At 48.4% G+C, this 24,903-nt stretch overlaps 2 protein-coding genes across 2 annotated transcripts; one reads left to right on the plus strand and one right to left on the minus strand.

Moving 5' to 3' along the window:
* Positions 1–53: 53 nt before the first annotated feature.
* Klhl10 (kelch like family member 10) lies at positions 54–12,906 on the minus strand. The gene is made up of 5 exons (XM_075990762.1): positions 12,547–12,906; positions 7,221–7,710; positions 5,766–6,383; positions 612–761; positions 54–428 (listed from the first exon to the last, which is right to left on the minus strand). Exons 1-5 carry the CDS (start codon positions 12,738–12,740, stop codon positions 54–56), a joined length of 1,827 nt encoding a protein of 608 aa, XP_075846877.1. The 5' UTR covers positions 12,741–12,906.
* Positions 12,907–13,501: 595 nt separating this feature from the next.
* On the plus strand, positions 13,502–24,718 carry Nt5c3b (5'-nucleotidase, cytosolic IIIB). The gene is made up of 9 exons (XM_075990764.1): positions 13,502–13,687; positions 13,805–13,903; positions 14,454–14,523; positions 14,606–14,652; positions 17,394–17,479; positions 18,701–18,790; positions 20,931–21,093; positions 22,789–22,989; positions 24,179–24,718. The coding sequence occupies exons 1-9, from the start codon at positions 13,676–13,678 to the stop codon at positions 24,311–24,313; spliced, it is 903 nt and encodes a 300-aa protein (XP_075846879.1). The 5' UTR covers positions 13,502–13,675; the 3' UTR covers positions 24,314–24,718.
* The last annotated feature ends 185 nt before the right edge of the window (positions 24,719–24,903 follow it).

The raw sequence follows: 24,903 nt of genomic DNA on the forward strand, positions 1-24,903 counted from the left end.
AAAAAAGAATTAATTCTTATTGCTTAGACTTTTTATTAGCTAAATGAAGAGGCTCATACAGGTAGGGTACTTGTCGAAGCGGAATACTTTACTTCATCTCGCAGTGCTAATCCTGTGAAGTTGTCCCGTCTAGCTGCATACTCCCCAACATTGGCTAGCCCTGGCACCACGCAGCAGCTCAGAGCACTGCGGTATATGCTCATGTCGTGAGCGTCATACCACTCATCGGTCTTTTCATCATAGCACTCAACATTAAAGGTGGTGGTAAAGCCATTAAAGCCACCCACCACAAACAAGAGGTCGTCCACTACCTCGATACCAAAATTGCTACGAGGATTAAACATAGTGGGGATTGTGCGCCACGTATTAGCCACTGGACTGTAGGCTTCTGCACTCCTCAGTCGATTAGCTCCATCAAATCCACCTACCTGTGAAGAGCAAAAGAGACAAGGTTGACTGCTATCCATTGCTTCTGTTTACCAAGGAAGCCCTTGTGGGGAGAACAGGTGATGCTACCGCCTCTTTTCAAATGCTCGCTAAAGACAGGCTGAGCCTCTTTGCTATTAGAAAGTCTAAGGGTGCCATTTTATGATGATACAATGGAAACTCACTGCGTATACATGTTCCCCGTAAGCAATTACACCTATTCCGCTCCTCCTGCTCCTCATGGGTGCAATGACTGTCCACTGATTGCTCTCAGTGTTGTACACTTCTGCTGTAAACAGGCATTCGTTTCCATTAAACCCACCACATATGTAGACCTGTGTGGAGAGAATTCAGGATCGTTAAGTTATACTGAGGCGTACACAGAAGATAACAAGGCGAGGACTTTCAAGTTTTTGGAAAGCTGTCTTCTAAGCGTGTGGAGAGGACATAGCAGCTGTCCCAGCCCAAAACTTAGCCTGTGCAGGCCAGTTGGTAGACGTGATCAGGAGCAACTTGTGTATTATTTTATGTGTATGAGCATTTTGCCTGCAAGTTTGTACACCACGTGTATGCAATGTCAGTGAAGGCTGGGGATCCCCTGGGATTAGAGTTAACAGTTGTGAGTTACCATGTGGGTACTTACAATTGAACCCAGATCTTCTGGAAGAACAGCCAATGTTCTTAATCTCTGAGCCAACTCTCCAGCCCCTCCATGTGCTTTTTTTTTTTTTTTACTTTTTTGTTTGTTTCTTTTGCGATAAAGTCTCACTCTTACTATATAGCCCTGGTTGCCCTGGAACTCCCCATGTAGACCAGGTGGGCCTCCCTGCCTCAGCCTCCTGAGTTTAAAAGCCTGTGCCACCACACCATCTTTCCCTGTCCTCTTTTCCCCCAATCACATTTGTATGCATGCATGCACCTGTGCCATGTCACACGTGTGGAGGTCAGAGGACAGCTTGCTGGAGTCAGTTCCTTCCTCTCATCTCTCCTAGGTAACAAGGGTGGAAGTCGGGTTATCAGATTTAATAGCAAATGCCTTTATCCACTGGACCATCTCAAAGGCCCAGGGGGCACTTTTTGAAAGATTTATTTGCTTATGGATGTTTTGCCCATATGCCTGTCTATATAACATATGTGTGTCATGTCCTCAGAGGCCAGAAGGTGTTAACTTTCCTTGGAACTGGAGTTACAGACTGTTAAGCTGCCAGGTGGGTGCTGAAATCTAATTGGAGTCTTCTGGAAGAACAGCCATTGCTCTTAACCACTGAGCCATCTCTCTAGTCCCCCAGGGGACATTTTTAATGCCAGTCTATCCATTATTCTCTCTCTATGTGCGTGGATGCCAGTATGTATGTATGCATATGAAGGCCAGAAGTCCTCAGGAACCATCCATTTTTTCGCATGGATATTGTATGTGTATGGATGTGCACATGTGTGCATGAGTGTCTCTGCATTTGCTGTGATGCACATTTTGAGGTCAGAAGACAACTGCCTCAGACTGATTCTCTCCCACTGTTGCTTCTGGATTGAACTCAAGTCAGGCGTGGTGGCAAGCTCCTTTACCTGCTGGGCCCTCCGCATGGCGCTGCCCTTCTCTTAGTTTTAACCTATTTATTTCTGTATGTGTGTGCGTGTGTGCCTGCGTACCTGCTTATCTGTATTTACACCGTGTGTATATAGGTCCTTGCAGAGGTCAGAAGAGGGCATCAGATCCCCCGGAACTGGAAATGCAGGTGGTTGTGAGTTGCCAGTGGTCCTCTGCAAGAAAAGCTCTGAGCTGCTGAACCTTCTTTTCAGGTCCCCAGCTTCTTTGGTGGGTGGGTTGTTCCGAGACATGGTTTACTCACTGCCCTGGAACTTGCCAAGTAGGTTAGGCTAGTTGGTTTTTCATAGAACAGAGAGCCGCTTGTTTCTGCCTCCCCAGCGCTGAGATTACAAGCAGATGGATACGTGTGCTGAGGATCTAACTTGACAAGGCAAACACTTTACCAATTAAGCCATCCTCCCACCTACATGTTTTTTTTGTTGTTGTTGTTTTGTTTTGTTTTTTGGGTTTTTATGTTTTTGTTTTGTTTTTGAACATAGGGTCCCATTTACCCCAGGCCCATGTGCCACCACCATACCTGCTGTGACTTGGTCCTGGAAATTGAAGCCAGGGCTTCCATTTGCTAGGCAACTATCTCTACCAACTGAGCTAAACCCCAGTTACGTGCATTGTTTCTTATGTGTTGCTTTATTTTGTTCTGAGACGGCATTGCCTCACTGTGTAGCCCTAACTGGCCTGGAACTCACTGTGTAAACCAGACTGGTCTGGAACTCAGAAATTTGCCTGCCTTGGCCTCTAGAGTGCTGGTTTAAGGTGTGCACTGCCATGCCCTGCCATACATTGTATTTTATTGTTTGGGATTTGGTTGTTTGTTTTTGTGGTTGTTTATTTTGTTTTTCAAGACAGGGTTTCTCTGTGTCACAGAGCTGGCTGTCTAGAACTCTCTTTTTAGACCAGGCCAGCTGGTTTGGTTTTTTGAAGAAGGGTCTCACTTTGTAACCCAGCCTGGAGCTCTGTAGACCAGGCTGGCCTCAAACTCACAGACAGGAGTCTGCCTCTGCCTCCTGAGTGCTGAGATTAAAGGTGTGTGCCTGGCCAGGCAGTGGTGGCGCACGCCTTTAATCCCAGCACTCAGGAGGCAGAGGCAGGCGGATCTCTGGGAGTTCGAGGCCAGCCTGGTCTACAAGAGCTAGTTCCAGGACAGGCACCAAAAAGCTACAGAGAAACCCTGTCTCGAAAAACCAAAAAAAAAAAAAAAAAAAGAAAAAGTAAAGGTGTGTGCCACCATGCCTGCTACATTGTGCTTTAATAAGCAAAAATTATACATTTATAAATAGCCACTTAGTAACTTGAGAAGAAGAGCACAGTCAGCTCTGTGCACCTCAGGTTCCATACATCCATGATCAGAACTAGGACTGCAGATTCTGGGGAGGGGCTGTGGGTAATAGCGCTTGTTGCTGAGTGACACCCTAAATGCAATCCCAGGTCCCGCGTGCTGGAAAGGAAAGTGTCCTCTGACCGCCACACTTGCATGGTGTCACATGTGTGCCCATGCACACAAAGCATTAGATCATTACAGGAGATGTTGGGGAGGGCTGGAAAGATGGTTCAGTGGGCGAAGGAGCTTGCGCTGCATGGTGGGAGGAAAAATCTGACTTCTGCAAGTTGTCCTCTGACCTCCACACGTACACCATAGGAGTTTACACACACACTAAATACAAATTTAGTTGAAAAAGAAGGTAGGTGGCGCACGCCTTTAATCCCAGCAGAGGCAGGTGAATCTCTTGAGTTCGAGGCCAGCCTGGTCTACAGAGTGAGTTCCAGGAACAATCAGGGCTACACAGAGAAATGCGTCTAAAAAGAAAGAAAAAAACTTAAAAAGTATGTTTGTGGGGCTGGGGAGATGGCTCAGTGTTTAAGAGCACTGGCTGCTCTTCCAGAGGACCCAGGTTCAATTCCCAGCACCCACATGGCAGCTCACAGCTGTCTTTAACTCCAGTTCCAGAGGATTTCATATGGACATACATGCAAACAAAACATCAATGCACACGAAATAAAAATAAATTTAAAAAAATTTTTGTATGCATGCACACATCTGTGTGTCTGTGAGCCCTCAGAAGCCAGAGGGAGATGTTGGCTCCCCTGGAGCTGGAATTAAAAGAATTTGTAAGGGGGAAGATGCGGGGGCAGGGTGGGAGGACAGAAGGGAGGGGGAACTATGGTTGGTACGTAAAATGAATTTAAAAAAATTAAAAGTTACAGGCTACCCGTTTCACATGGGTGCTGGGAACTGAACTTGGACCCTTTACAAGAGCAACAAGTGCTCTTAACCACTGAGCCATCTCTTCAGGCCCAATCCCCCATGAAAAGAAAAACCTTAAGAAAATATTGCCAGGGGAGGGGGTGGTGCATGCTTTTAACCACAGCACTCTGGAGGCAGAGGCAGGTGGATCTCTGAGTTTGAGGACAGCCTGGTCTACAAAGTGAGTTCCAGGTCAGCCAGGGCTACACAGAGAAACCCTGTCTCAAATCAAACAAAACATACATATATATATATATATATATTAAGGAGGGAAGTTACAGCAAGGCAGTCACTGAAGCTTCAAGGCTAGCCTTGGCTACAGAGTGAGACCCTGTCTTAAAAAATAAAAAATTGTCAATCAAGGTGGGGTATGCGTTTAATCTCAGCACTCAGGCATCAGAGACAGGAGGACCTTTGGGAATGCCAGGCTCTCAGGAGTACGGAGGCCCATCTCTAAACAAATGGAGGCGAGGGAGCGCTCAGCAGATTATTGCACTTGTTTTGTTTGAGCTTTTTTATTGCTGTCCTGGGACTCACAGTGTGGATGAGGCTGGCCTCAAGCTCAGAGGTACACCTGCCTCTGTTTAGTGCTGGAATTAAAGGCGTGCACCATGCACCACCGTGACCAAGCTACACTTGCTACTCTTGCAGAGGACTCAGAGTTTGATTCCCAGCACCCACATGGTGGCTCACTAACTATCCATAAGTCTTTAATTCCAGGGGACTCCCTCTTCTGTCCTCCCTGAGCACCAGACATGCATATGATGCATATACATACATGCAGGCAAAACATTCATATACATAATAATTTTTTTATATCTAGTAAAAATAAAACTGGCTAGCGAGATGGCATTATGTGTAATGGCACTTGTCACCAAACCTGAAGACCTGTTTGATCTCTGGGCCCCACCTGGTAGAAGGAATCTACTCTTACAAGTTGTTCTCTGACCCCCACAAATGCTCATGTTATGCCCCCAGAAAATTTAAAATAAGTTAAATATATGTACTGAAAATGGATAGATTTTTTTTCTCATAGATATCTAAAAAAATACAGTAAACAATTTGCTTAGCATTTACATAATGTCAAGTATTACAAGCAATCTGGAGATGATTCAAGTATATGGGAGGAAATTATACAACAGTTTTTCTCTGAGATAGAGTCTTCCTGTTTAGCCCTCAACTTGCCTTGAACTCTGTGTAGCCCAGACCAGCCTTAAACTGATAGCAATCTTCCTGTCTTAGGCTCCCAAGAGCTAGGTTTATGGGTGTGTGTCCCCACACCCAACTGCTCACAGGCTATACACAGGCACCATACCATGTTATATGAGACTCAAGCGTCTGGATGCGGCTGTGTACGGGGGACTGTCATCCAAGCTTCAGTGGATACCGAAAGACAGCTGTACTGCCTTGTAAGTGCTGCCATTGTGTCTTCCAGCCTCATCCCAAAAGGAAGAGGAGTATCCATCCTCCCCTGCTATCCTGGTTCTTTACCTTCCCATAGAGTGTTGTCGCGCTTGCGTCGCTCCGCTGCTCGTGCATGGGGGCAATGAGCGTCCACTGGTTGGTCTCTGGCTCGTATCGTTCTGCAGTGTTGAGACGCACATAGCCATCAAACCCTCCCATGGCGTAGATGAAATTGCTGAGGACTGTCACGCTGACGTAGCAACGTCTAGAGTGCATAGGGGCCACTTGGTGCCAAGTTTTCTTCACAGGGTCAAAACGCTTAACACTATTAAAGTAGTCTACGCTATCAAACCCCCCGATGATATAAACGTAGCCTTTCAAGTAGGCTGCCCCATGGTAGGCTCGAGGACTTTCTTCCTCACAAGTGACATTCACCCATCTGTCTGCTCGAGCATCGTATGCCTCAATAGCATTGGTGGGGCTCCCGCCACTCCAGCCACCAATAGCAAATAGAATGGCATAGGGCAGGCGGGGCCTGGTGAGTGGGTTGGTGAAGTCAGAATTGGAGGGTCCGTTCATGTTCAGGTCATACATGGCCTTTAGGGCATTTATGATGACTGGCTTACATTCTTCACTGTCTTTGACATAGTCGTTCATCTTAACATTATTCATGAAGTACTCGGCATGCATTAGGGCCAGGCGAACCTAAGAAGAATAAATAAAATACAGAAATTCATTCCCATGAGGCAAGGCTGTCTGCAATTCCCATCTCTCTAAGCCCCACTTTCTGAAAGAGCAGCAAGTGCTCTTAACCTCTGAGCCATATTCCAAGTCCCTTTGTTTGCTTTTTTTTTTTTTTAATTCTTTTTGGTTTTTCGAGACAGGGTTTCTCTGTGGCTTTGGGGCCTGTCCTGGAACTAGCTCTGTAGACCAGGCTGGTCTCGAACTCTCAGAGATCCGCCTGCCTCTGCCTCCCGAGTGCTGGGATTAAAGGCGTGCGCCACCACCGCCCGGCCCCTTTGTTTGCTTTTTAATAATGTGTATTTGTCTTGAGGAGGTGGTATACATACAGAGACATGAGCTAGTCAGAAGGCACCCGAGGGTAACAATTACACATTCCTTGGCCACTGGGTAGAGCTTTCCAACCAAAAGAAGCCGTATAATTGTCCAGAAATTAAATATAGCTCTGTATGTAAAACAGTAGATAGGATCAAGTGGCTACCACTATATGCCACTCTTGTGACTTAGTTCCTGTCTCTTGTGACTTAGTTCCTGTTCGGTGTGGGGAGTGTAGCAAATGGAAAGAGGGTGAGAGACCTTTTAGAACTCTGTGGAATCCCTCCCCCACCCCCCCCCCGCATCAAGAAGGAATTTAACGAAAGCAACATCAAGGGAAGAGAAAACTGCAAACTTCAGAGAGAAGCAGGAGATGCCTCTCATGAAGCGTTGGCACAACCCTGGGCTCTGTGGCTCTTAGGGATGGTCCCTCTGGATAAACGAACGCGAGCAACTAAGCCTTTGCAAAGGATATCTAAACTTGACCTTAGGAAGCAAAACTGAAATATGTTGCTTCCTATTTTGAGGGTCGTGAGAAATCCACTTTAAAATGGCCTCAAATACAGCATCCTCCTGCTTCACGTTGAGCTCATCTTTCTCGATGATGTCCTTGAGTTCAGTGACCGAGAGCTCCAGAAACTCCGCTGAGACTTTCACCATCTCCTCGAAGTTGTGCAGGATGAACATGTAGGCCTTCTGCCTCAGCTCCGGGCAGTAGTAGTAGTCCGTGAACTTGCAGATGCCGATGCAGTTATCCAGACACAGCTCCGACTTGAGGAACTCGCAACAACCCCTAACAATGCCCATGATGTTAAACTGGTCGGCAGCAGCCAGCAGCCTCTCCACATTGTCAGGGGTGATTGGCACGGTCCGAGTGTACGCATACTCAATAATTAGCTTCATCATGTCGGGGGAAATACCGGGAATGTTGTAAACCTTCTTCTCCGTGTTGTTCCAGCCACTTGTAAACAAAGCTCTGGGAGGGAAAAAAAACCAAAGACGAGAGAAATTAGCAGCACAGAAACAGTCCGCTCCTGGTGGCCACTCTTACCCCACCCCTGGCCCCTTTGCTTTCAGAGGGCTTGGACACACTCCCAGTGTTGCCCGGTGAGTATGTTGGAACTAGACTGGCCTGAGGGAGTGCAGTGAAGAATGGCTCTATACAGTGGGTGTGAAAAGAATTTTCCAGAAACCTCCTGCAGTCTGTCTTTACCCTCTTTTTTCCAGGTGTGTGTGTGTGTGTGTGTGTGTGTGTGTGTGTATGCAGGTATACTATCCTGTGCTGGTATATCAATGCTATAGATCAATGTTGACTGTCTTTGCTACGTATGTACGTATGTATGTATGTATATATGTATATTTTTTGTTTTTGAGACACGGGTCTCACTCACACTGGAGCTCACTGTTTTGACGAGACCAGCTAGCCAGCAAACCCCAGGATCACCCTATCTCTTCCTCCCAATGTTAGAATTATAAGTATGTGCCACTCAGCTTGGCTTTTATATGGTTTCTGGGGATCTGAATTCAGGCCTCCCTGCTTGGGCAGCAAACACTTACCCACTGACTCATTCCCCCAGCCTACCACCCTTGTTTCGTTTACAGTTTCTGGATGGAGAAAGTGAGCTCTAGAGTGAAAATAAGACCGAGACTCTGTTATGGTCTGGAGAAATGCCTCAGGAGTTGCTCTTGCACAGGACCCAAGTTCAATTCCCAACACCCACATGGTGGCTCACAACCATGTATAGCTCCAGTTCCAGGGAATTCAGTGCCTTCTGATCTCTTCAGGCATCGGGCATGTACATGGTGCACATACATACACTGGACAAAACATTTATACGCATAAAATAAAAAATAATTAAAAAATAAAGACCCGGGTCCCAGAGGATAGAGATAACCCAGCAATATGAGTACTTGTTGCTCTTGCAGAGTCCCAGCACCTACATGGTGGCTCATAACCATCCTAACTTCCTTTTTAGGGACTCTGTAGCCTTCTGCTGGCTTCCACAAGCACCAGGCCCACAAGTGATACACAGGCCTATGTGCAGACAAAACATTCATACACACAAAATTAAATCTAAATCTGCCTCGACCCGCTGCCCACCAAATCTCCCATGTGACTGGACAACCCTGCTCAGCCCCGGAGCCATCCTTACAAAGCTTACGTAGCCCGCGTCGCCCTTGCATTCAAAACCTTCTCCTGACTTGTTAAGAGGGAAATGCTAGGTCTTTACTAAGAACTGCAAGAACTGGTGAGCTCTGGGTATCTCCCATCTTCCCTGTCCTCTGTCCTCAGGGTTCTTACCTATTCTTTGTGTCCTGGAGCTAATTCCACCTCCTTACTTGAGTTCCCTCTCCCTGGAAGTCCCCTAGATAATTCAAGTATCGCCTTGTCAGCAAAGTCTTCTCTGACCATCTTTTTTTAAATTAAGTTTATTTATATGTTTGTATGTGTGTATGTGGAGTGTTTGTGTGGAGGTCAGGGAACATGTGAGGGTTGGTGCTCTCTTCCTACCATGTAGATTCCAGGGATTGAACCTAGGTCATCATGCTGAGCAGCAAGTACCTTTACTAGTGTGTCATCTTCTGGTCCCTGACAGTCATATATATGTATACATATACACACACATACATATACATACACTCATATACATATACATACACATATATACACACACATATAAATCTTACAAAAATATATGCATATTAAAAAAATTTATATGTGTATTGACCTACTTGGTGGTGCACACCTTTAATCCCAGAATTCTGTAGGCAGAGACAGGGAGATTTCTGAATTCAAGGCCATCCTGGAGTACGTAACAAGTTCCAGAAAAGCCAGAGCTACATAAAAGCTGTCTCAAAAAACAAAAAGCAAAACAAAACAACAAAAAAAAAAAGAAGAAAGAAAGAAAAAAAGAGGGAAAGTAAGCCTCGTGAGGACAGGAACATTCATCTCTTTATTTTCTTCCCAATCCTCAGAATACTGCCAGTCAGAAAATAAGCAACAAATGATCAGAGCCATGTGTTTGGTTCTCTGTGTGAGTAAGTACATTTCTGGGTATTGAATCAAACAGAACGTATATGTGTATGATACACACATACACACACATGCACACACACACATGTATTTTTCCCCCTAAGAGGCTTAAGGACAGTGGGCTTAGGCTTCAAATTCTTCCTCAGGACTGTGGCTTGCCAGCCTACAGCCTCTGTCAAATGCAATTTAACAACCTTAGCTGTCCTGGAACTAGTTCTTGTAGACCAGGCTAGTCTCGAACTCACAGAGATCCACCTGTCTCTGCCTCCTGAGTGCTGGGATTAAAAGTGTGTGCCACTACCACCTGGCAATTCATTTTTTTTTAAAGGCAGGGCCTTACCTATGTAGCCCTGGAACTCCCTATATGTAGACCTGGAACTCTCTATGTAGACCAGGCTGGCCTAGAATTCTCAGAGATCTGCCTGTCTCTACCTCCCAAGTGCCCTGTTTGGCCCTTCTTGACATAAAGGCAAGGTTGAGCAGTTGGAAGAAAGTATATGGCCTGTGGAGCTTAAGATATTTTACTGTCTTGGGGCTGGAGAGGTGGCTCTTTTCCAGAGACACAGGGTTCAAGCCCAACCATCAACATGGTAGCTGACAACAATCTGTAACTCCAGTCCCATGGGATCCAATACCCTTATGGTCTTTTCAGGCACTTCATGCATGTGGCGCAGACAGACAGACAGACATGCAGGCAAATATCCATAAACAAAATAAATGAACAAATGCAATTTTTAAAAAAACATTTACTATCTTATTTTTTGTTGTTTTAGCTTTGTTTTTTGTTTGTTTTGTTTTTATTTTATTTATTTATTTTTTTTTTTTGGTTTTTTCGAGACAGGGTTTCTCTGTGGTTTTGGAGCCTGTCCTGGAACTAGCTCTTGTAGACCAGGCTGGTCTCGAACTCACAGAGATCTACCTGCCTCTGCCTCCCGAGTGCTGGGATTAAAGGCGTGCGCCACCACCGCCCGGCTTGTTTTGTTTTTAAAGACAGATTCTCACTCCGTGCCCAGGCTGGCCTTGAACTACTGATCCTCCTGCCTCAGCCTCTCCAGTTCTGGGATTACAGGTATGAGCCTGATTTATGGTCTTTTCGTAGCTTCTGTTTTAGAGTAGAGAATCAGGCATGGCCAACCTTTTAACATTGCAATGCCACATTGTCATCTACAAACCTTTTTAAAAATTACTATGTATATAGTGTTCTGGGCACCAGATCTCATTATAGATGGTTGTGAACCACCATATGGTTGCTGGGAATTGAACTCAGGACTCCGAACAGCAGTCAGTTCTCTTAACCTCCGAGCCATCTCTCCAGCCCTCATCTACAAACCTTGTACTTGAAGACAACAGTTTCAAACAAACCAACCCAAAGTCCGAGGGCTGGGGCAATGGTTCTCGGTTAAGTCCTCACAGTGCTCTTGGAGAGGACCTGAGTTCAGTTCCCCAGCACCTGTGTCACCTGCCTGACTCCAGTTCCAGAACACACACAGGCATGCAAGATATGTATCTATACATAAAGTCTTTTGTTGTTTGTTGTTTTGTTTGTTTGGTTTGGTTTTTTGAGAAAGGGTTTCTTTGTGTAGCCCTGGCAGTCCTAGAGCTTGCTCTATAGATCAGGCTGGCCTCAAACTCAGAGATCTGCCCGCCTTGGCCTCCCAAATGCTAGGATCAAAAGTGTGCACCACCACCACCACCTGGCTTTTTTTTTTTTCCAAGTCCTCAAAGTTTTAAGTTTTTGACCTGTAAGCCCTGGAGTGGCCCCTCAGCTGAATAGAGATTCTTTTTAGGGTAATGGTTGGGGTTTTGTTAACCAGGTGACTGAGACAGTTGTAACTGAGACAGAGTCTTGTCTGTAGCTCAGGCTGGCCTAGAACTTATGTAGCTTGGTTGAACTTGAATTCATCTTGGTGCCTTGACCTCCTGAGAGCTGACATTCCAGATGGGAGGCACAATGCCTAGCTCTCATCCTCCAGTCCTTTTGTTGTCGTTGTGATTTTGAGACAGACCCTCACTAAGTATCCTAGGCAGGCTTTGAATGGTTTTATTGTTGTTATTGGTGGGTTTGAGAACTGGGGCTTGAACCCAGGGCGCCGTGCATGCTGGACAACAAACCTTCTACTATTGAACCAAATCCCCAGACCCCAAGGCCTTGAATTTTTGATCCTATTGTCCCAGCCTCTGAGTAAATGTGATTATAGGCCTGTACCACCGTGCTGGGCTTGAATAAGAACTTTTAGCAAAAAATGACTATATTTCTCATGTTTTCATTGGGACCGAGTAATTTTTTTTTTTTTTAGCTTATAAACAAAAGAACATATGCACCCCCTGAGTTAAGAATTTCAACCCAAACTCCTTTTCTTTTGAAAATATTTCCTGGGTACTTACTCTCCCCTCATCCCCTCCCCATCCCCTGTATTCTTACTGTTGACCTTCCTGATTTCAGTGATCTCTACTGGGCCTGGGCTGGGAGTCATATCACCTAGGTTAAGTGCAGAATCCACAGGCGTCCAACTCGAAGTTGGTTGAAGTGAGGATCAAAGAGAAAAGCCCCTGACTTGCCAGATATTGGCTGAAGCCCAGTTTAAAACACATCAAGAAGCAGAGAGAGGCTCTGGCCCCAGCTGGGATTGCTTAGAAGGCAGCACAGCCAGGCTCCAAGGAGCCCAGAGCTTCAGTAGCCCTACATTTAAGATGGGAAATGGGAAACTGACAAGCAGATGACAAAGCCTCAAGCGGAGCCCTGACTCCCCTTGGGCTTAGCTCGGGCCCCTGTTGTACCTAAAGTAGGAGCTGCAGCTACAGAGGATGTTCTTGTGGGCATTGAACTCCAAGCCATTGACCTTGATGACCACATCGCAGAGCTTGCCCTCGAGTCGAAGCTCGTTGAAGATCTCACAGGTCATCGCACTCATCTTCCTCTCCATGTGAGGCTGGTGGAACCGGGTGGAGGCAGCCGTGTTCTCCATCTCCATGGACCAGAGGAGAGAGGCTGCTCTCCTGGGGTGTTGGGGAGGGTTCTGGGGGGCCCCTTTAGCCAGCTGTCGCTCTTTTTCCCTACTACATCTTTCATATAGGTACCATCCGGCAGCCCAAGTTCCAGAATCCTGAGCAGTGAGATCACTCAGGATTGTGCTCTCAGGTTCTGGAACCTCTCCTACCCCTTCTTCTGCCTCCCCCTCCCCCAGGGACATACACACAGACCACCCCACACCTCCTTCCTTGCCCTCAGACCTAGGGCAGAACTGTGGCCACCAACACAATTGAGGCTTGAGTGTACCTTCCTGTTGCGTTTTCAGGTCGATTCCACATCCCTGCAGCATCCTTCCCCAACTCCCACTGGGCTCCTCGTGTGCAGAGCCAGAAGCAAAGCTGATTAAACGTCAGGTTGGTCTTCTAGACCCTGAGGTGGCTTAATTTGCTTAGTGATGAGGAGGGGCCCAGTTAGGAAAGTGTCTCCTGGGTGCATCCCTAGTCCAAAAGGCATACGGATTACCTGGTGGGCTTTGTTATTTGCATGCAATACTGGGGATGGAACTCAGGGCCTCATATAAATATATATATGCAGGCAAGCACTCTTCCACTGAGCTATGACCCAAATCCTGGGAAAGACGGCTCTTGCCAAAGGATTCTGAAGAGAGTGACCGGAGCCCATGCACAGCAAAGCCTCATGACAGTCAGCCCAGCACAGGACTCCAGAGTCTTGGTCCTCCCCTACCCCACCCCCACACACAGTAGAACCGCCCACCTCCCAACGCGTTTCTCCTGCCAGCATCCTGAGCCGGCTGCAAACGGCCGGCCGGCCCGCTGCTCTGAGTCCAGCGCTACTTGAGCGAGACGACGCCTGCGCAGTGAGGTTGCGGGGCGGGCACCGTCTTCCGGGCCGTCCACCAAGCAGGCGGTCGGCGCGATGGCGGAGGAGGTGAGGCCGTGGGTGGGAGAGAGTCCCGCGTGGCGGGATCGCGGGTGCGAGATGGCCCAGCTGCCTTAGCTCCTATCGCGGCGCTCGGGTCAGCCGGTCTCTCGGGTCTCGCAACAGGTGAAGAGTCTCATGAAGGCCACGGTCCTGATGCGGCAGCCCGGGCGGGTGCAGGAAATCGTGGGTGCCCTTCGCAGGGGCGGAGGAGACCGCCTGCAGGTACCGGGGCGCGGGGCACAGCCGGGCCGGGTGGCGGAAGGGTGTCTGTCTTGCGGTCTTCCCGCCACAGCGGGTGAGCACGCTGTGAGCCTGCACCCCGGAGTAGGCATGGACAAATTGGCTCGCCTAGGGGGGGAGAGAGCCTACCTGCCCCAACAGCCAACTTTCAAAGTAGTCCGATGTGGTCGTGCGGCTTGGTTTCAGAAGGGAAGTGCCTTCTGAAGCCTAGCTGCCCGGCTACCCCAGGCTAACTGGCTCCACAAGAAGTTGAAGATGGGGAGATCCGTAAAGGTCGGAAGGCACCTTGAGAAAGAACCGGTCCATTTGAGAAAGATGCCACGGAGAGTCCCACACACTTAGGGGATTTTGGTTTCCTCAAGGTTAACTCGTGTACTGACACAGGATCGCTTCTTTCCTTCCCCTCTCTGTCTCTTCCTACCCTTGCAGAGGCTTTGCTGCTGACTGGGCAGTGGCTGGTGAGACTTGTGGTTACCCCAGGCTGAGGTCAGGCCCCAGGTTCAGCCACCATTATCTCTCTTTGGTTTCTTAGGTAATTTCCGATTTTGACATGACCTTGAGCAGATTCGCGTACAACGGACAGCGATGCCCCTCTTCCCACAGTAAGTCACATTGCAGCCTTCCTGGCAGGTCTCAAGAGGACAATTGCTAAGGAGCAAGTAAAGGGAGTTTTGTTTTTTTCAGATATTCTGGATAACAGCAAAATCATCAGTGAGGACTGCCGCAAAGAGGTGGGTCACTCCCTTCTTTGCTCAAAAATAGCTCTGGTCCTCTTCTGGGGTTGAACCACAGACTCCATGACAGAAATCTTAAGAAAGTTTATTCTTTAAACCCAGTGTGGAGGCCTATAATCCCAGTTACCCCGGAGATCTAAGCGGGAGTATTACAAATTCAGGGTCGGCCTGGGCTCCGGAAAGAGTTCAGGGTCACCTTGGGCAATGTAGGAGACTCTACCTCCATACGAAAAGTTTGAAAATGGAAGCAGGGCATACAGGAACCCAGGTGGTGGTGGTGCACACCTTTAATTTCCAGTACTTGGGAGGCAGAGGCAGGTGGATCTTTGAGTTCAGGGACAGCCTGGTCTGCAGAGTGAGCAAATACCAAGCCAGCCAGGGCTACACAGAGAAACTCTCACCACCACCACCACCACCACCACCACCACCACCACCACCACCACCACCACCAGAGAGAGAGAGAGAGAGAGAGAGAGAGAGAGAGAGAGATCTCAGGAGAAAGAGGCAGGTGGATCTCTAAGTGTTCGGTGCCAGCCTGGTCTGCAAGGCAACTGGGCAACTGGCCAAGGCTACATAGTGAGACCTAAAAAAGAGTCTGGGATATAGCTCAGAGGTAACTCACCAAGCATGGCTGATGTGCTGGATTTGCTCCTCAGTTTGTTTTTTGTTTATATTTTGGATTTTTTTTGGTTGTTTGGTTGTTTTTGTTGTTGTTGTTTTTAAACATTCCTTTTTAAAGCTTGTCATAGCAAAGTGTGTGTGTGTGTGTGTGTGTGTGTGTGTGTGTGTGTGTGTGAGAGAGAGAGAGAGAGAGAGAGAGAGCGCTGAACTCCTGTCTTCTGGAAAAGCAGTCTGTGCACTTAACTGCTGAACCATCTCTCCAAGACCCCTGAGTCTAGTCTTCATATATGAGACAGCTTTTCTCTGTTGGCTGAGACACGGTGATGGGTGGTTCGTGTGTGAACACTCTGCTTACTGCTAACTATGGAGTTTGCACGAGACTTGAATGCTATATCTTATTGAACAACCCTCTACTCCAAAGGTGGATAGAACTATCGTATTACTCTCTCCATTGTGAGAAAGCAGGTGTTTCAAGAGGTTGAACCACTTGCCCCTTGGTCATTTGGTTGAGTCACATATCTTGGTTTTGCAGAGACTTTGTCCCAAACTCTTCCCACTGTATTGTGCCATGTCATTGATGGTGTTACTTTCTGGTAAGGGAGCAGATATGGAGAACATTCTGAATGAATGTTAATTCATTTCTTTAAGATGTGTACAAATTCTGAGAAACCAGTTCTAGAGCTTTGGCCTCTGGTTTGCTTGGCTCCAAGCTTTTGCCCTGAGTGGTCGCTTCCTGGAGCAGAGCCAGGCTAGGCTATTATACATTGCTGAGTTCATTCTTGCAGATAACTCTGTCACTTAGTTCTCTTTCCCTTCCCCTCTCTCCTTCTCCCCACCCCCCGCCCAAGACAGGGTCTCTCTGTGCAGCCTTGGCTATCCCAGAACTCGTTCTGTAGACCAGGATGGCCTCGAACTCACAGAGATCCGCCTGCTTCTGCCTCCCAAGTGCTGGTATTAAAGATGTGCACCACCACTGCCTGGTGGTTTACTATATGTGTGTGTGTGTGTGTGTGTGTGTGTGTGTTTTACCTGCATTTATGTATGTGTACTGTGTGTGTGTTTGTCAGGTGCCCACAAAGTCAAAAAAGGGCGCCATATCCTCTGGAACTGGAGTTCCACGGCTGTGAGCCACCATGTTGATGCTAGGCAAATAATCACCCAGGTGAGCTGCATCTCCAGCCCTTATTTGACAGTTATCACTTACGTGTCTGCCTCATTGACTAGTGTTGTTTTTGGTTTTTCAAGACAGGGTTTCTCTGTGTAACAGCTCTGACTGTCCTGAAACTCACTTTATAGACCAGGCTGGCCTCGAACTCACAGAGATCTGCTTGCCTCTGCCTCCCAAGTGCTGGGATTAAATGTGTGAGCCACTAGGCCCGGCTCTCACTGACTAGTTTTTATTACTGTTATTTTATGTGTGTTTTGCGTGCGTATATATCCATACACCACATGAGTGCCTGGTGCCCACTGAGGTGGAAAGAGGGTGTCAGGTCCTCTAGGACTAGAGTTGTAGACAGTTGTGAGCCTCTATGTCATGCTGGGGGTTGAGCCCTGATCCTCTGCCAAGGCAGCAAGTGCTCTTAACTGCTGAGCTAAGTCTTCAGCCTCCATGGATTTTGTGATGCTGAGGATTGCGCTCTAGGCAAGCTCTCTGCCAACAAGCTGCATCCCCGCTCCCACTCCTTGTCTGCCCCCCACTCCCGTAGCGTCTATATGTATATATTTTAGTTTTGAGACAAAACTTTACTATGTAGCTTAGGCTTGCCTATATAGCCCAGGCTACACATCTGTAATCCTCCTGTCGCTTCCTTCCAAGTGCTGGGATTATAGGCATGGGCCACCAAGTCTAGCTCATGCCAAGGACTCCTCGGCCTCATTCTCGGGGTGGGTGCCAACGAGCAATGAACTCTGAGTACCGCCCCACCGCATACCGTATATAATAGGGAAGCGTGAGCCGTCGGAAAGCATGTGGAGAAACTTGAGTTTCATACATGATGTATCCCTTGTGAAGACTTGAAGAAAACTTTTAGAGGAAGCACCATCCTGAGGTGGTTTTGATCTTCCCTGGGGGCCCATGGGGTGGCACTAGTGACCTCTCTCCTCGTTGGCTGTTGTAGCTCAGCGCGCTCTTTCACCACTATTACCCCATTGAGATCGACCCACACCGGACCATCAAAGAGAAGCTGCCTCACATGGTGCAGTGGTAAGTGCGTCATTGACCAGGAAAGCACTCCTGTGACAGAAGGTGGAGGGAGCCGGCACAACTGTCCTTCAGTGAACCTCCTTCCTGAGGACCATGACACTGCCTTACGCCCTGACTCTGCTGCTAGGGAGGAAAACCTCAGGGACTTCTTGGAGTCGGTTAGAAATGCCTTGGCTTGAGAGATAAGCAGCAAGTGGCCTAAGTCAGTCTGTTTTGTTCTGGGGTAACAGAATGCCACTGTCTGGATAGCGCATAATGAACAGAGTTCATTGGCTCCCAGTTGAGGAGCCTGGGAAGTCCCAGATGAAGGGTTTGGCATCTGCCAACGGCTTTGTTGCTGGGTCACTCCGTAGCAGGAGGGCTAAAGGGGGGTAAGAACAACAGAAAAGAGAGAGAATAAGAGAGGCCAAACTTCCCCTTTAGTAACCTAATTTCATTCATTCTTAAGGGCAAAGCCCCCTGACCCAACTCCTCTTGTCGGGGATTGTCGTAATTACCTTTTTGTTGCTGTGCTAAGATACCGTGACCAAGGCAACTGGTAGAAGAAGGAGTTTTTTGGGGGGCTTACAGTTCAGAGGGTGAGCCATGACCATCATGTCAGGGACCATGGCAGCAGGAAGCACGCATGGCTTTTGAAAGTTCAAACCCACCCCCAGTGTTATACCCCCAACAAAGCCACACCTCCTGATCCTTCCCAAACAGTTCCACCAACTTTGGGGAACACTCAAATTTATGAGCCTACAGGGTTTATTCTCATTCAGACCACCACAGAGTTCCAGTTGGTAACCTGGGGACACAATCAAACCCCAAAATTCATATAGAAGCGAGCACCGCTAAGTTTGGCCATGGTGGAACACGCCTATCATCCTAGCGCTGGGGAGATAGATGGGGCAGGAGGATCAGGGTTGTTCTTGGCTTTACAGGAAGTTATAGGCTAGCCTGCACTATACAAGACCCTGTTAAACAAAACCTGGCGTCCATGGATAGTGTCCTAGGTCCCCACGGGGGTGGGGTTCAGAAGAGGTTTGCTCTCCCTGATTCACTGCGCAGCTCTCCTTTCCCAACTTCCTTCTAAGGATCTCTTAAAGTCCTTCAGGAGCCGCCTCTGTGTGGCAGAATGTGCTCATTCCCCCAGTGAGTACTACCAGAGGGGACAAGGGACGAGGCGTTTGACTTCCTGGGGTGACTGGGACTTGGGGTGTGTGGGTTGTCTGTTCCTAGGTGGTCCAAAGCCCACAATCTCCTGTGCCAGCAGAGGATACAGAAATTCCAGATAGCGCAGGTGGTTAGAGACTCCACGGCAATGCTCAGGTAAGCCCCTTGCTCTAAGTGTTTCTGCCAGACTAGTCTGAGCAGCTTTGTGGGCTGGGGTGTAGCTCCCTGGTTAGGTACTTGCCTGGCATGCTGGGGGCTTATAAATTTCATCCTTGTATTGAAAAATAAAAATGAAAGCCAGTCTAAAACTTTGGCCCAGGCAGAGAAGGCTGGGGAGGGTTGAGTGGTTAGGGGCTGGGAGAAGGAAAGGTGGCCCCAGAAGCCATTTGCTTCAGTGAGATGTTGTGCAAAATGGCCAGACCTTCATCTCCTAAGGGCCAACTCCTTTTAAATGATGGTTTGAAAACACACACACACAAACCAGAACTCTGGTCCCTCTGGTTGACTAGCATCCTTTTTTTAATTTTTTTTTAAAATTTTATTTCATTTTGATTTTTTAGGACAGGGTTTCTCTGTGTAACCCTAGCTGTCTGGAGCTCACTCTATAACTGGGCTGGCCTTGAACTCAGAGACCCACCTGCCTCTGCCTCCTGAGTGCTGGGGCTGTGTGACCATACATTGTCACCTGAGGTTTATATGTGGAGTTTTGTTTGTGGTATAGGTGTTCTGAGCAAGCTATCAAGAGCTCCACCCGAGTTAAACGCACAGAGCCTTAATTTTTTACATGAGTTTATTTTATTTTGTGTATATATGTTTTCCTGCACCTATGTATGTATACCATGTGTGCCTGACACCCGAGTGGTCCAGAAGAGGCCATTGGCTCCCCCGGAGCTGTGGTCATGGATGGTTGTGAGCCATCATGTGGGCTTTGAGTCCAGGTCCTCTGGTAGAGCAGCAAGTGCTCCTAACATTGCTGAGTCGTCTCTCCAGTCAGTCCCCCAGGTTTTCTTTTTTTTGTTTTGTTTTGTTTTTGTTTTTTTTTTGAGACAGGGTTTCTCCGTAGCTTTGGTGCCTGTCCCGGAACTAGCTCTTGTAGACCAGGCTGGCCTCGAACTCCCAGAGATCCACCTGCCTCTGCCTCCCGAGTGCTGGGATTAAAGGCGTGCGCCACCATCGCCCGGCCCAGGTTTTCTTTTTTAAAGGAAAAAGCTGGTGGGGTGGCACATACTTCTAATCCAAGCACTCAGGAGGCAAGTGGCTCTCTTGAGTCCGAGGCCAGCGTGGTCTATATAGCAAGTTCCAGTTCCAGGCCAGTCAGGATTACACTGGAAGACCTTTTCTCAAAAAAAATTAAAAAAAAAAAATTAAAAAAAAATATATATATGAGAGAGAGAGAGATCTCCTATGTTTTATGTGTCTGTATGTTATACTATGTATAAACAAACAAAATAATTTAAAAATTCCTTGCCCGAGGTGCTGAGATGGTGGCCCAGTTGGTAAAGTGCTTACTTCATGAAGCGTGCAGGCCTGCACTCTGCCCCGAAAGCTGGGTCTGGTAGGATGAGTTTGTAATCCCAGCACTGGGGAAGTGCAGACAGGAAAATCCCTGGGACTGACTGGCCTGCCTAACTAGTGAGCCCCAGATCCCAGTGAGAGACCCTGCCTCGAAACAAAGTGAGGGGTGGGTAAGATGCTTGTCATACAAGCCTGGCTACTGTAATCCCAGCCCCATGTAAAGGTCGAGAGGGGGACTGACTCCATGGTGTTGTTCTTTGGCCTCCACACGTGTGCTGTGACACATCTATGCCCATAAACATACAATGATAAGTAAATTTTCAAAAACAAAAATAAATGACAGGCATAGTGATGCACGCTTTTAATCCCAGCACTCGGGAGGCAGAGGCAAGTCGATCTCTGTGAGTTCGAGGCCAGCCTGGTCTACAGAGTAAGTTCCAGGACAGACAGGGCTACACAGAGAAACCCTGTCTTGAAAAAGAAAAGGAAAGAAGGAAAGGAAAGGAAAAGGGAAGGAAAGGAAGGGAAGGGAAGGGAAGGGAAGGGAAGGGAAGGGAAGGGAAGGGAAGGGAAAAGGAAAGATGAATGTCTCCTGAAGAAGGACACTCAAGAAGTTGACCTCTGGCCTCCACGCTCAGGTCACAGGTAGACCTGTGTGTAACCTGCACGTGTGTGTGCGCGCGCGCGCACACACATACACACAAATAAAATACCAACCTGAGTAGAAAATAAAATAGCAGTAGGGAGGGCCATGCCATTCACAGCCCTTGTCTCTTTACAGGGAGGGATATAAGACTTTCTTCGACACACTCTACCATAACAACATCCCGCTTTTCATCTTCTCGGCGGGCATCGGGGATATCCTGGAGGAAATTATCCGGCAGATGAAAGTGTTCCACCCCAACATCCACATTGTGTCTAACTACATGGATTTCAGTGAGGATGTGAGCCACGTCTCAGGCGGGCTACAAAGAGGCGGGGTGGGCTGCCAGCCTATGGGCCTTTTTGCTTTACCATCTGGCCTCTTTGCCCTCTGGTGGGCATTTTTAGTCTGGTTGCCCCTTCCTTTCTTTGAGACGAGAGTCTTGCTACATTACCTAGACTGGCCTGGAGTTCCTGAGCTCAGTCCTCTGGCCTCGGCTCCCACATGGCTGGGACGATAGGTATGAGACCTGGCACTTGGCTTTATGGATTACTTGCTTTCTTTGTTGAGACAGGGTCTTTCTCTATAGCCCCGGCTGTCCTAGAACTCACTGTATAGACCAGGCTCCTATAAACCAGGCTCTCCCTCCTACATGCTGGGACTGAAGCATTTACCCCCACACCCAGCTTGTGTGTTACTTTGAAAGGATCAGCAGTCAGTTCTCTGTCACCATAGCCCTGTGTGTCACCCTGGGTACCGGAGGGCATATACCTTGACTTGCGTATTGAAAGCCAGAGGTCAGGGTTCCAGTTTACCCAAGCTTTCACTGCTGAGTGGGCAGCCATGATGGCCTGTGCCTTTAATCCCAGTACTTGCGAGGTGAAGGAAGCATCCTTAGGATTTCAAAGCCAGCCTCGCCTGCATAATGAGTTCAGATTCACTGGGCTACAGGACCCTGTCTCAAACAAATCATTAATGAAATTTTGTCCCTCTTAATGGCCTATAGCCAAGTGCTAACAACGCGTGTGACCCAGAGAACGTTGTTTTTCAGGTGAGAGTCTTGACCCTGGCCTTTCAGCAGCTGCTCTTACCTCTGAATGGTTCCTGCAGCCTGACCGAGCAGCTTTTGTATTCCAGGGTTTCCACCAGAATGGAAATCAGGAACACTTAATGGTCATTGTTTACAACAGAAATTATAAAGTTCTCCTATAAAGGCCAAGCAGTTTGGACCTGGAGGCACAGGCGTGTGGTCCCAGCTGCTCAGGAGACTTAGAACACTGAAAGTCCAAGACCTGCTTGGCCTGAGCTGCAGAACAAATCCAAAGAGAGCCTGGGAAGCCTAGATGGCAAAAGATGGGTCTCACTGGGGCAGGCATGGTGGTGCACTCCTTTAATCCCGGAATCTATGAGTTCGAGACCAGCCTGGTCCACATAGTGAGTTCTAGGATAACCAGGGTGATGGATGTGTAGTGAGACCCTGTCTCGAAAACAAAAACAAGAAAGAAAGAAAACTGGCACAGTGGGTGGTGTGCACCTTTAATCCTCTCATTCAGGATGCAGAGACAGGCGGACCTCTGGGTTCACAGCCAGCTAAAGCTACACAGAGAGACCCTGTCTCAAAAGAAAAGCAGGGAAGAGTTGGAGGTGAAGCTCAATGGTGCAGTGCTTGCAAGTGTAAGGCCCCGGGCTAAATCCCAGTGACTTGGGAAGAGGCCAACCTTGCAGGCTAAGGCTTTTGTGGGCAGCACTCTTGCACCTCCCCTCAACCTTGCCATCACCTCCCAGAATGCACCCAAAAGCAAGACGCAAACAAATGAGGCCAGCTGTGTTCCGTGCAACCATTTAGAGAAGCAGACCAAATCCAGCCTAGTTTTCCAGCCCTTCCTTCAGGCTAAAGTAAAACTTTGCCATTATTCTGGGTTTGGAGTTCTTCCCATGACAGATCCCTGTGCTCCATGGGTCCCCCTAGTCTTGCTCTCTGTCTCTTGTGTTTTAGGGTTTCCTGCAAGGCTTCAAGGGCCAACTCATCCACACCTATAACAAGAATAGCTCCGTGTGTGAGAACTCCGGTTACTTCCAGCAGCTTCAGGGCAAAACCAACATCATCCTGCTTGGAGACTCCATGGGGGACCTCACTATGGCTGATGGGGTCCCTGGGGTGCAGAACATTCTCAAGATTGGCTTCCTAAACGACAAGGTAAGCAGGGGCTTGGCTGGGCTTTCCCCTATGGCTTCTGGATCGATTCCTTTTTACACCCTTTTTTGTTTTGTTTTTCAAGACAGGGTTTCTCTGTAGCTTTGGGGCCTGTCCCGGAACTAGCTCTTGTAGACCAGGCTGACCTTGAATTCAGAGATCCGCCTGCCTCTGCCTCCGGAGTGCTGGGATTAAAGGTGTGCGCCTCCAATGCCTGGCCTTTTTACACTCTTGCATGCCTTTCATGTACTGAATATTGTGGAAAGGATTAGAGCTACAGAGGAGGGCCATAGTTGTATTCTCCACCCCCCCCTTGAATGTGGTGGGGGGCGGGGTGAAATGGGAATTTATGTATCCAAAACTAGTCTCAAACTGTAGCTAAGGCTAGCCTTGAACTTCTGACCATCTTGCCTCAGGCTCCTAAATGATGGAATTACATGAATTTACCATCAAACCATGATTTATGATCTCTCTTTTGGGGGGGGGGGTGCACGCGCACACGCACATGCAAGAAAAGGAGCATAGAACCTGAGAGAAGCCAGGTAAATGCTCTATCATTGAGTTACATCCCAGAGCCTCAGCTCTTTCCACTATGACTTGGCTCAAGACGTGAGAGAAGAAGGTCACATCAGCCTTACATGCGTGGCTATACAATCAACATGTGTCAGTTCCCAGTCTAGTCACGCAAATGCTGCCATCCTATTTAACTCTCATCCTTGGGTTTCTTGGAGGTGGCTTTTTTGTTCGTTTGGTTGGTTCTGGCGTCTGAGACAGGGTTTCTCTAGCTTGACTGAGATGGGAAATGCCAGGGATGGAAGCATGACTTTATAAAAGGAGACAAAAACAGCAGAGGCAGGCAGGGGTGGACAGGGCACAGACCAGAAGGGCTCAGAGAAGGTGGCCAGAAGGGTGGACCCAGCCAGGAGAGGCAGGAGCCCAGTGGATGCCAGAGTCATATGAAGACTACTTGTGACGCCTGGGCATTTGTCTATAGTTCTTGTTACTGTCTGTTTGACACTGGCCCAGTGCTCCTCATTTGCCTTCCTGTGTCCCTATAACCTTGAACTCTCCAGGCTTTCACAGGAGAGCCGGGGAGTGGTGCTTGCATGCCTCTCCCCCAGGCCCCAGAGGCCTGAGAGCAAAGGATGCAAAGAAAGACATTTGGGGGACTCAGATCTGCTTCCCCGGGCAGGTGGAGGAGCGGCGGGAGCGGTACATGGATTCCTATGACATTGTGTTGGAGAAGGACGAGACGCTGGACGTGGTCAACGGGCTGCTGCAGCATATCCTGCGCCAGGGGGACTGCATGGAGCTACAGGGCTCCTAAGTACAAAGACTCAGGCCAGGTCCTGCAGGCAGTGAGGAGGGGGAATGCCTGCCCACAAAGCCTCCTGTGTGAGCGCCGAGAGAAGTCCAGGGCAGCCGATAGCTGCTGGGCCCTCCTCACTCTGACTCCTTCCCTATGCCTTTGCCTTCCTCCTGCTAGCAAGAGGCTCGAGGGAGGCCCTGCCTGTGGGAGGGGAGGGCAGCAAGTGTGCTTCCAAGTGAACTGGGGACCACAGCATGTTAGCCTTCTACGGACCATCTAGTCCAAGGGCTCGTTCTAAGACAGTTTTCAGAGCTGGGAATACAGACCGCTCAGTGGCTAAGCACCTGTCTAGCATGTGGCAGACCCTGGGTCTCTTGCCAAGCACTGCAAAAGAAGAAAAAGTAAAGCTGTACATCAAACAAATATGATGTGTGAATTTATTTAAAAAACAAAAGAGTAGCTCCAACTCACAGTGTGGGAGCTGGGTGTACAACCCAAACCTCCACCCTCAAGGCACAAGGGCCGGTGAGGGACCCCTGGAGTGCCACGGAACAGAGGCTGAGGACAGTGGGAAAGCTGAGAAACCCCGTGCCAGTGCCGTGTGAGTC

Source organism: Microtus pennsylvanicus, chromosome 11 (genome assembly GCF_037038515.1).
Source record: "Microtus pennsylvanicus isolate mMicPen1 chromosome 11, mMicPen1.hap1, whole genome shotgun sequence".
NCBI lineage: Eukaryota > Metazoa > Chordata > Mammalia > Rodentia > Cricetidae > Microtus > Microtus pennsylvanicus.

Excerpts from the sequence above, each read along its gene's own strand:
- Klhl10 (XM_075990762.1), bottom strand. The coding sequence starts at position 12,740 with ATGGAGATGGAGAACACGGCTGCCTCCACCCGGTTCCACCAGCCTCAC. Across the intron at positions 6,384-7,220 it reads TTTCAGTTTTGCTTCCTAAG|GTTCGCCTGGCCCTAATGCA; the intron begins GTCAAGTTTAGA and ends TATTCTTCTTAG. Across the intron at positions 429-611 it reads ACGGGGAACATGTATACGCA|GTAGGTGGATTTGATGGAGC; the intron begins GTGAGTTTCCAT and ends TGCTCTTCACAG.
- Nt5c3b (XM_075990764.1), top strand. Across the intron at positions 13,904-14,453 it reads GCGGAGGAGACCGCCTGCAG|GTAATTTCCGATTTTGACAT; the intron begins GTACCGGGGCGC and ends TTGGTTTCTTAG. Across the intron at positions 14,524-14,605 it reads GCGATGCCCCTCTTCCCACA|ATATTCTGGATAACAGCAAA; the intron begins GTAAGTCACATT and ends TGTTTTTTTCAG.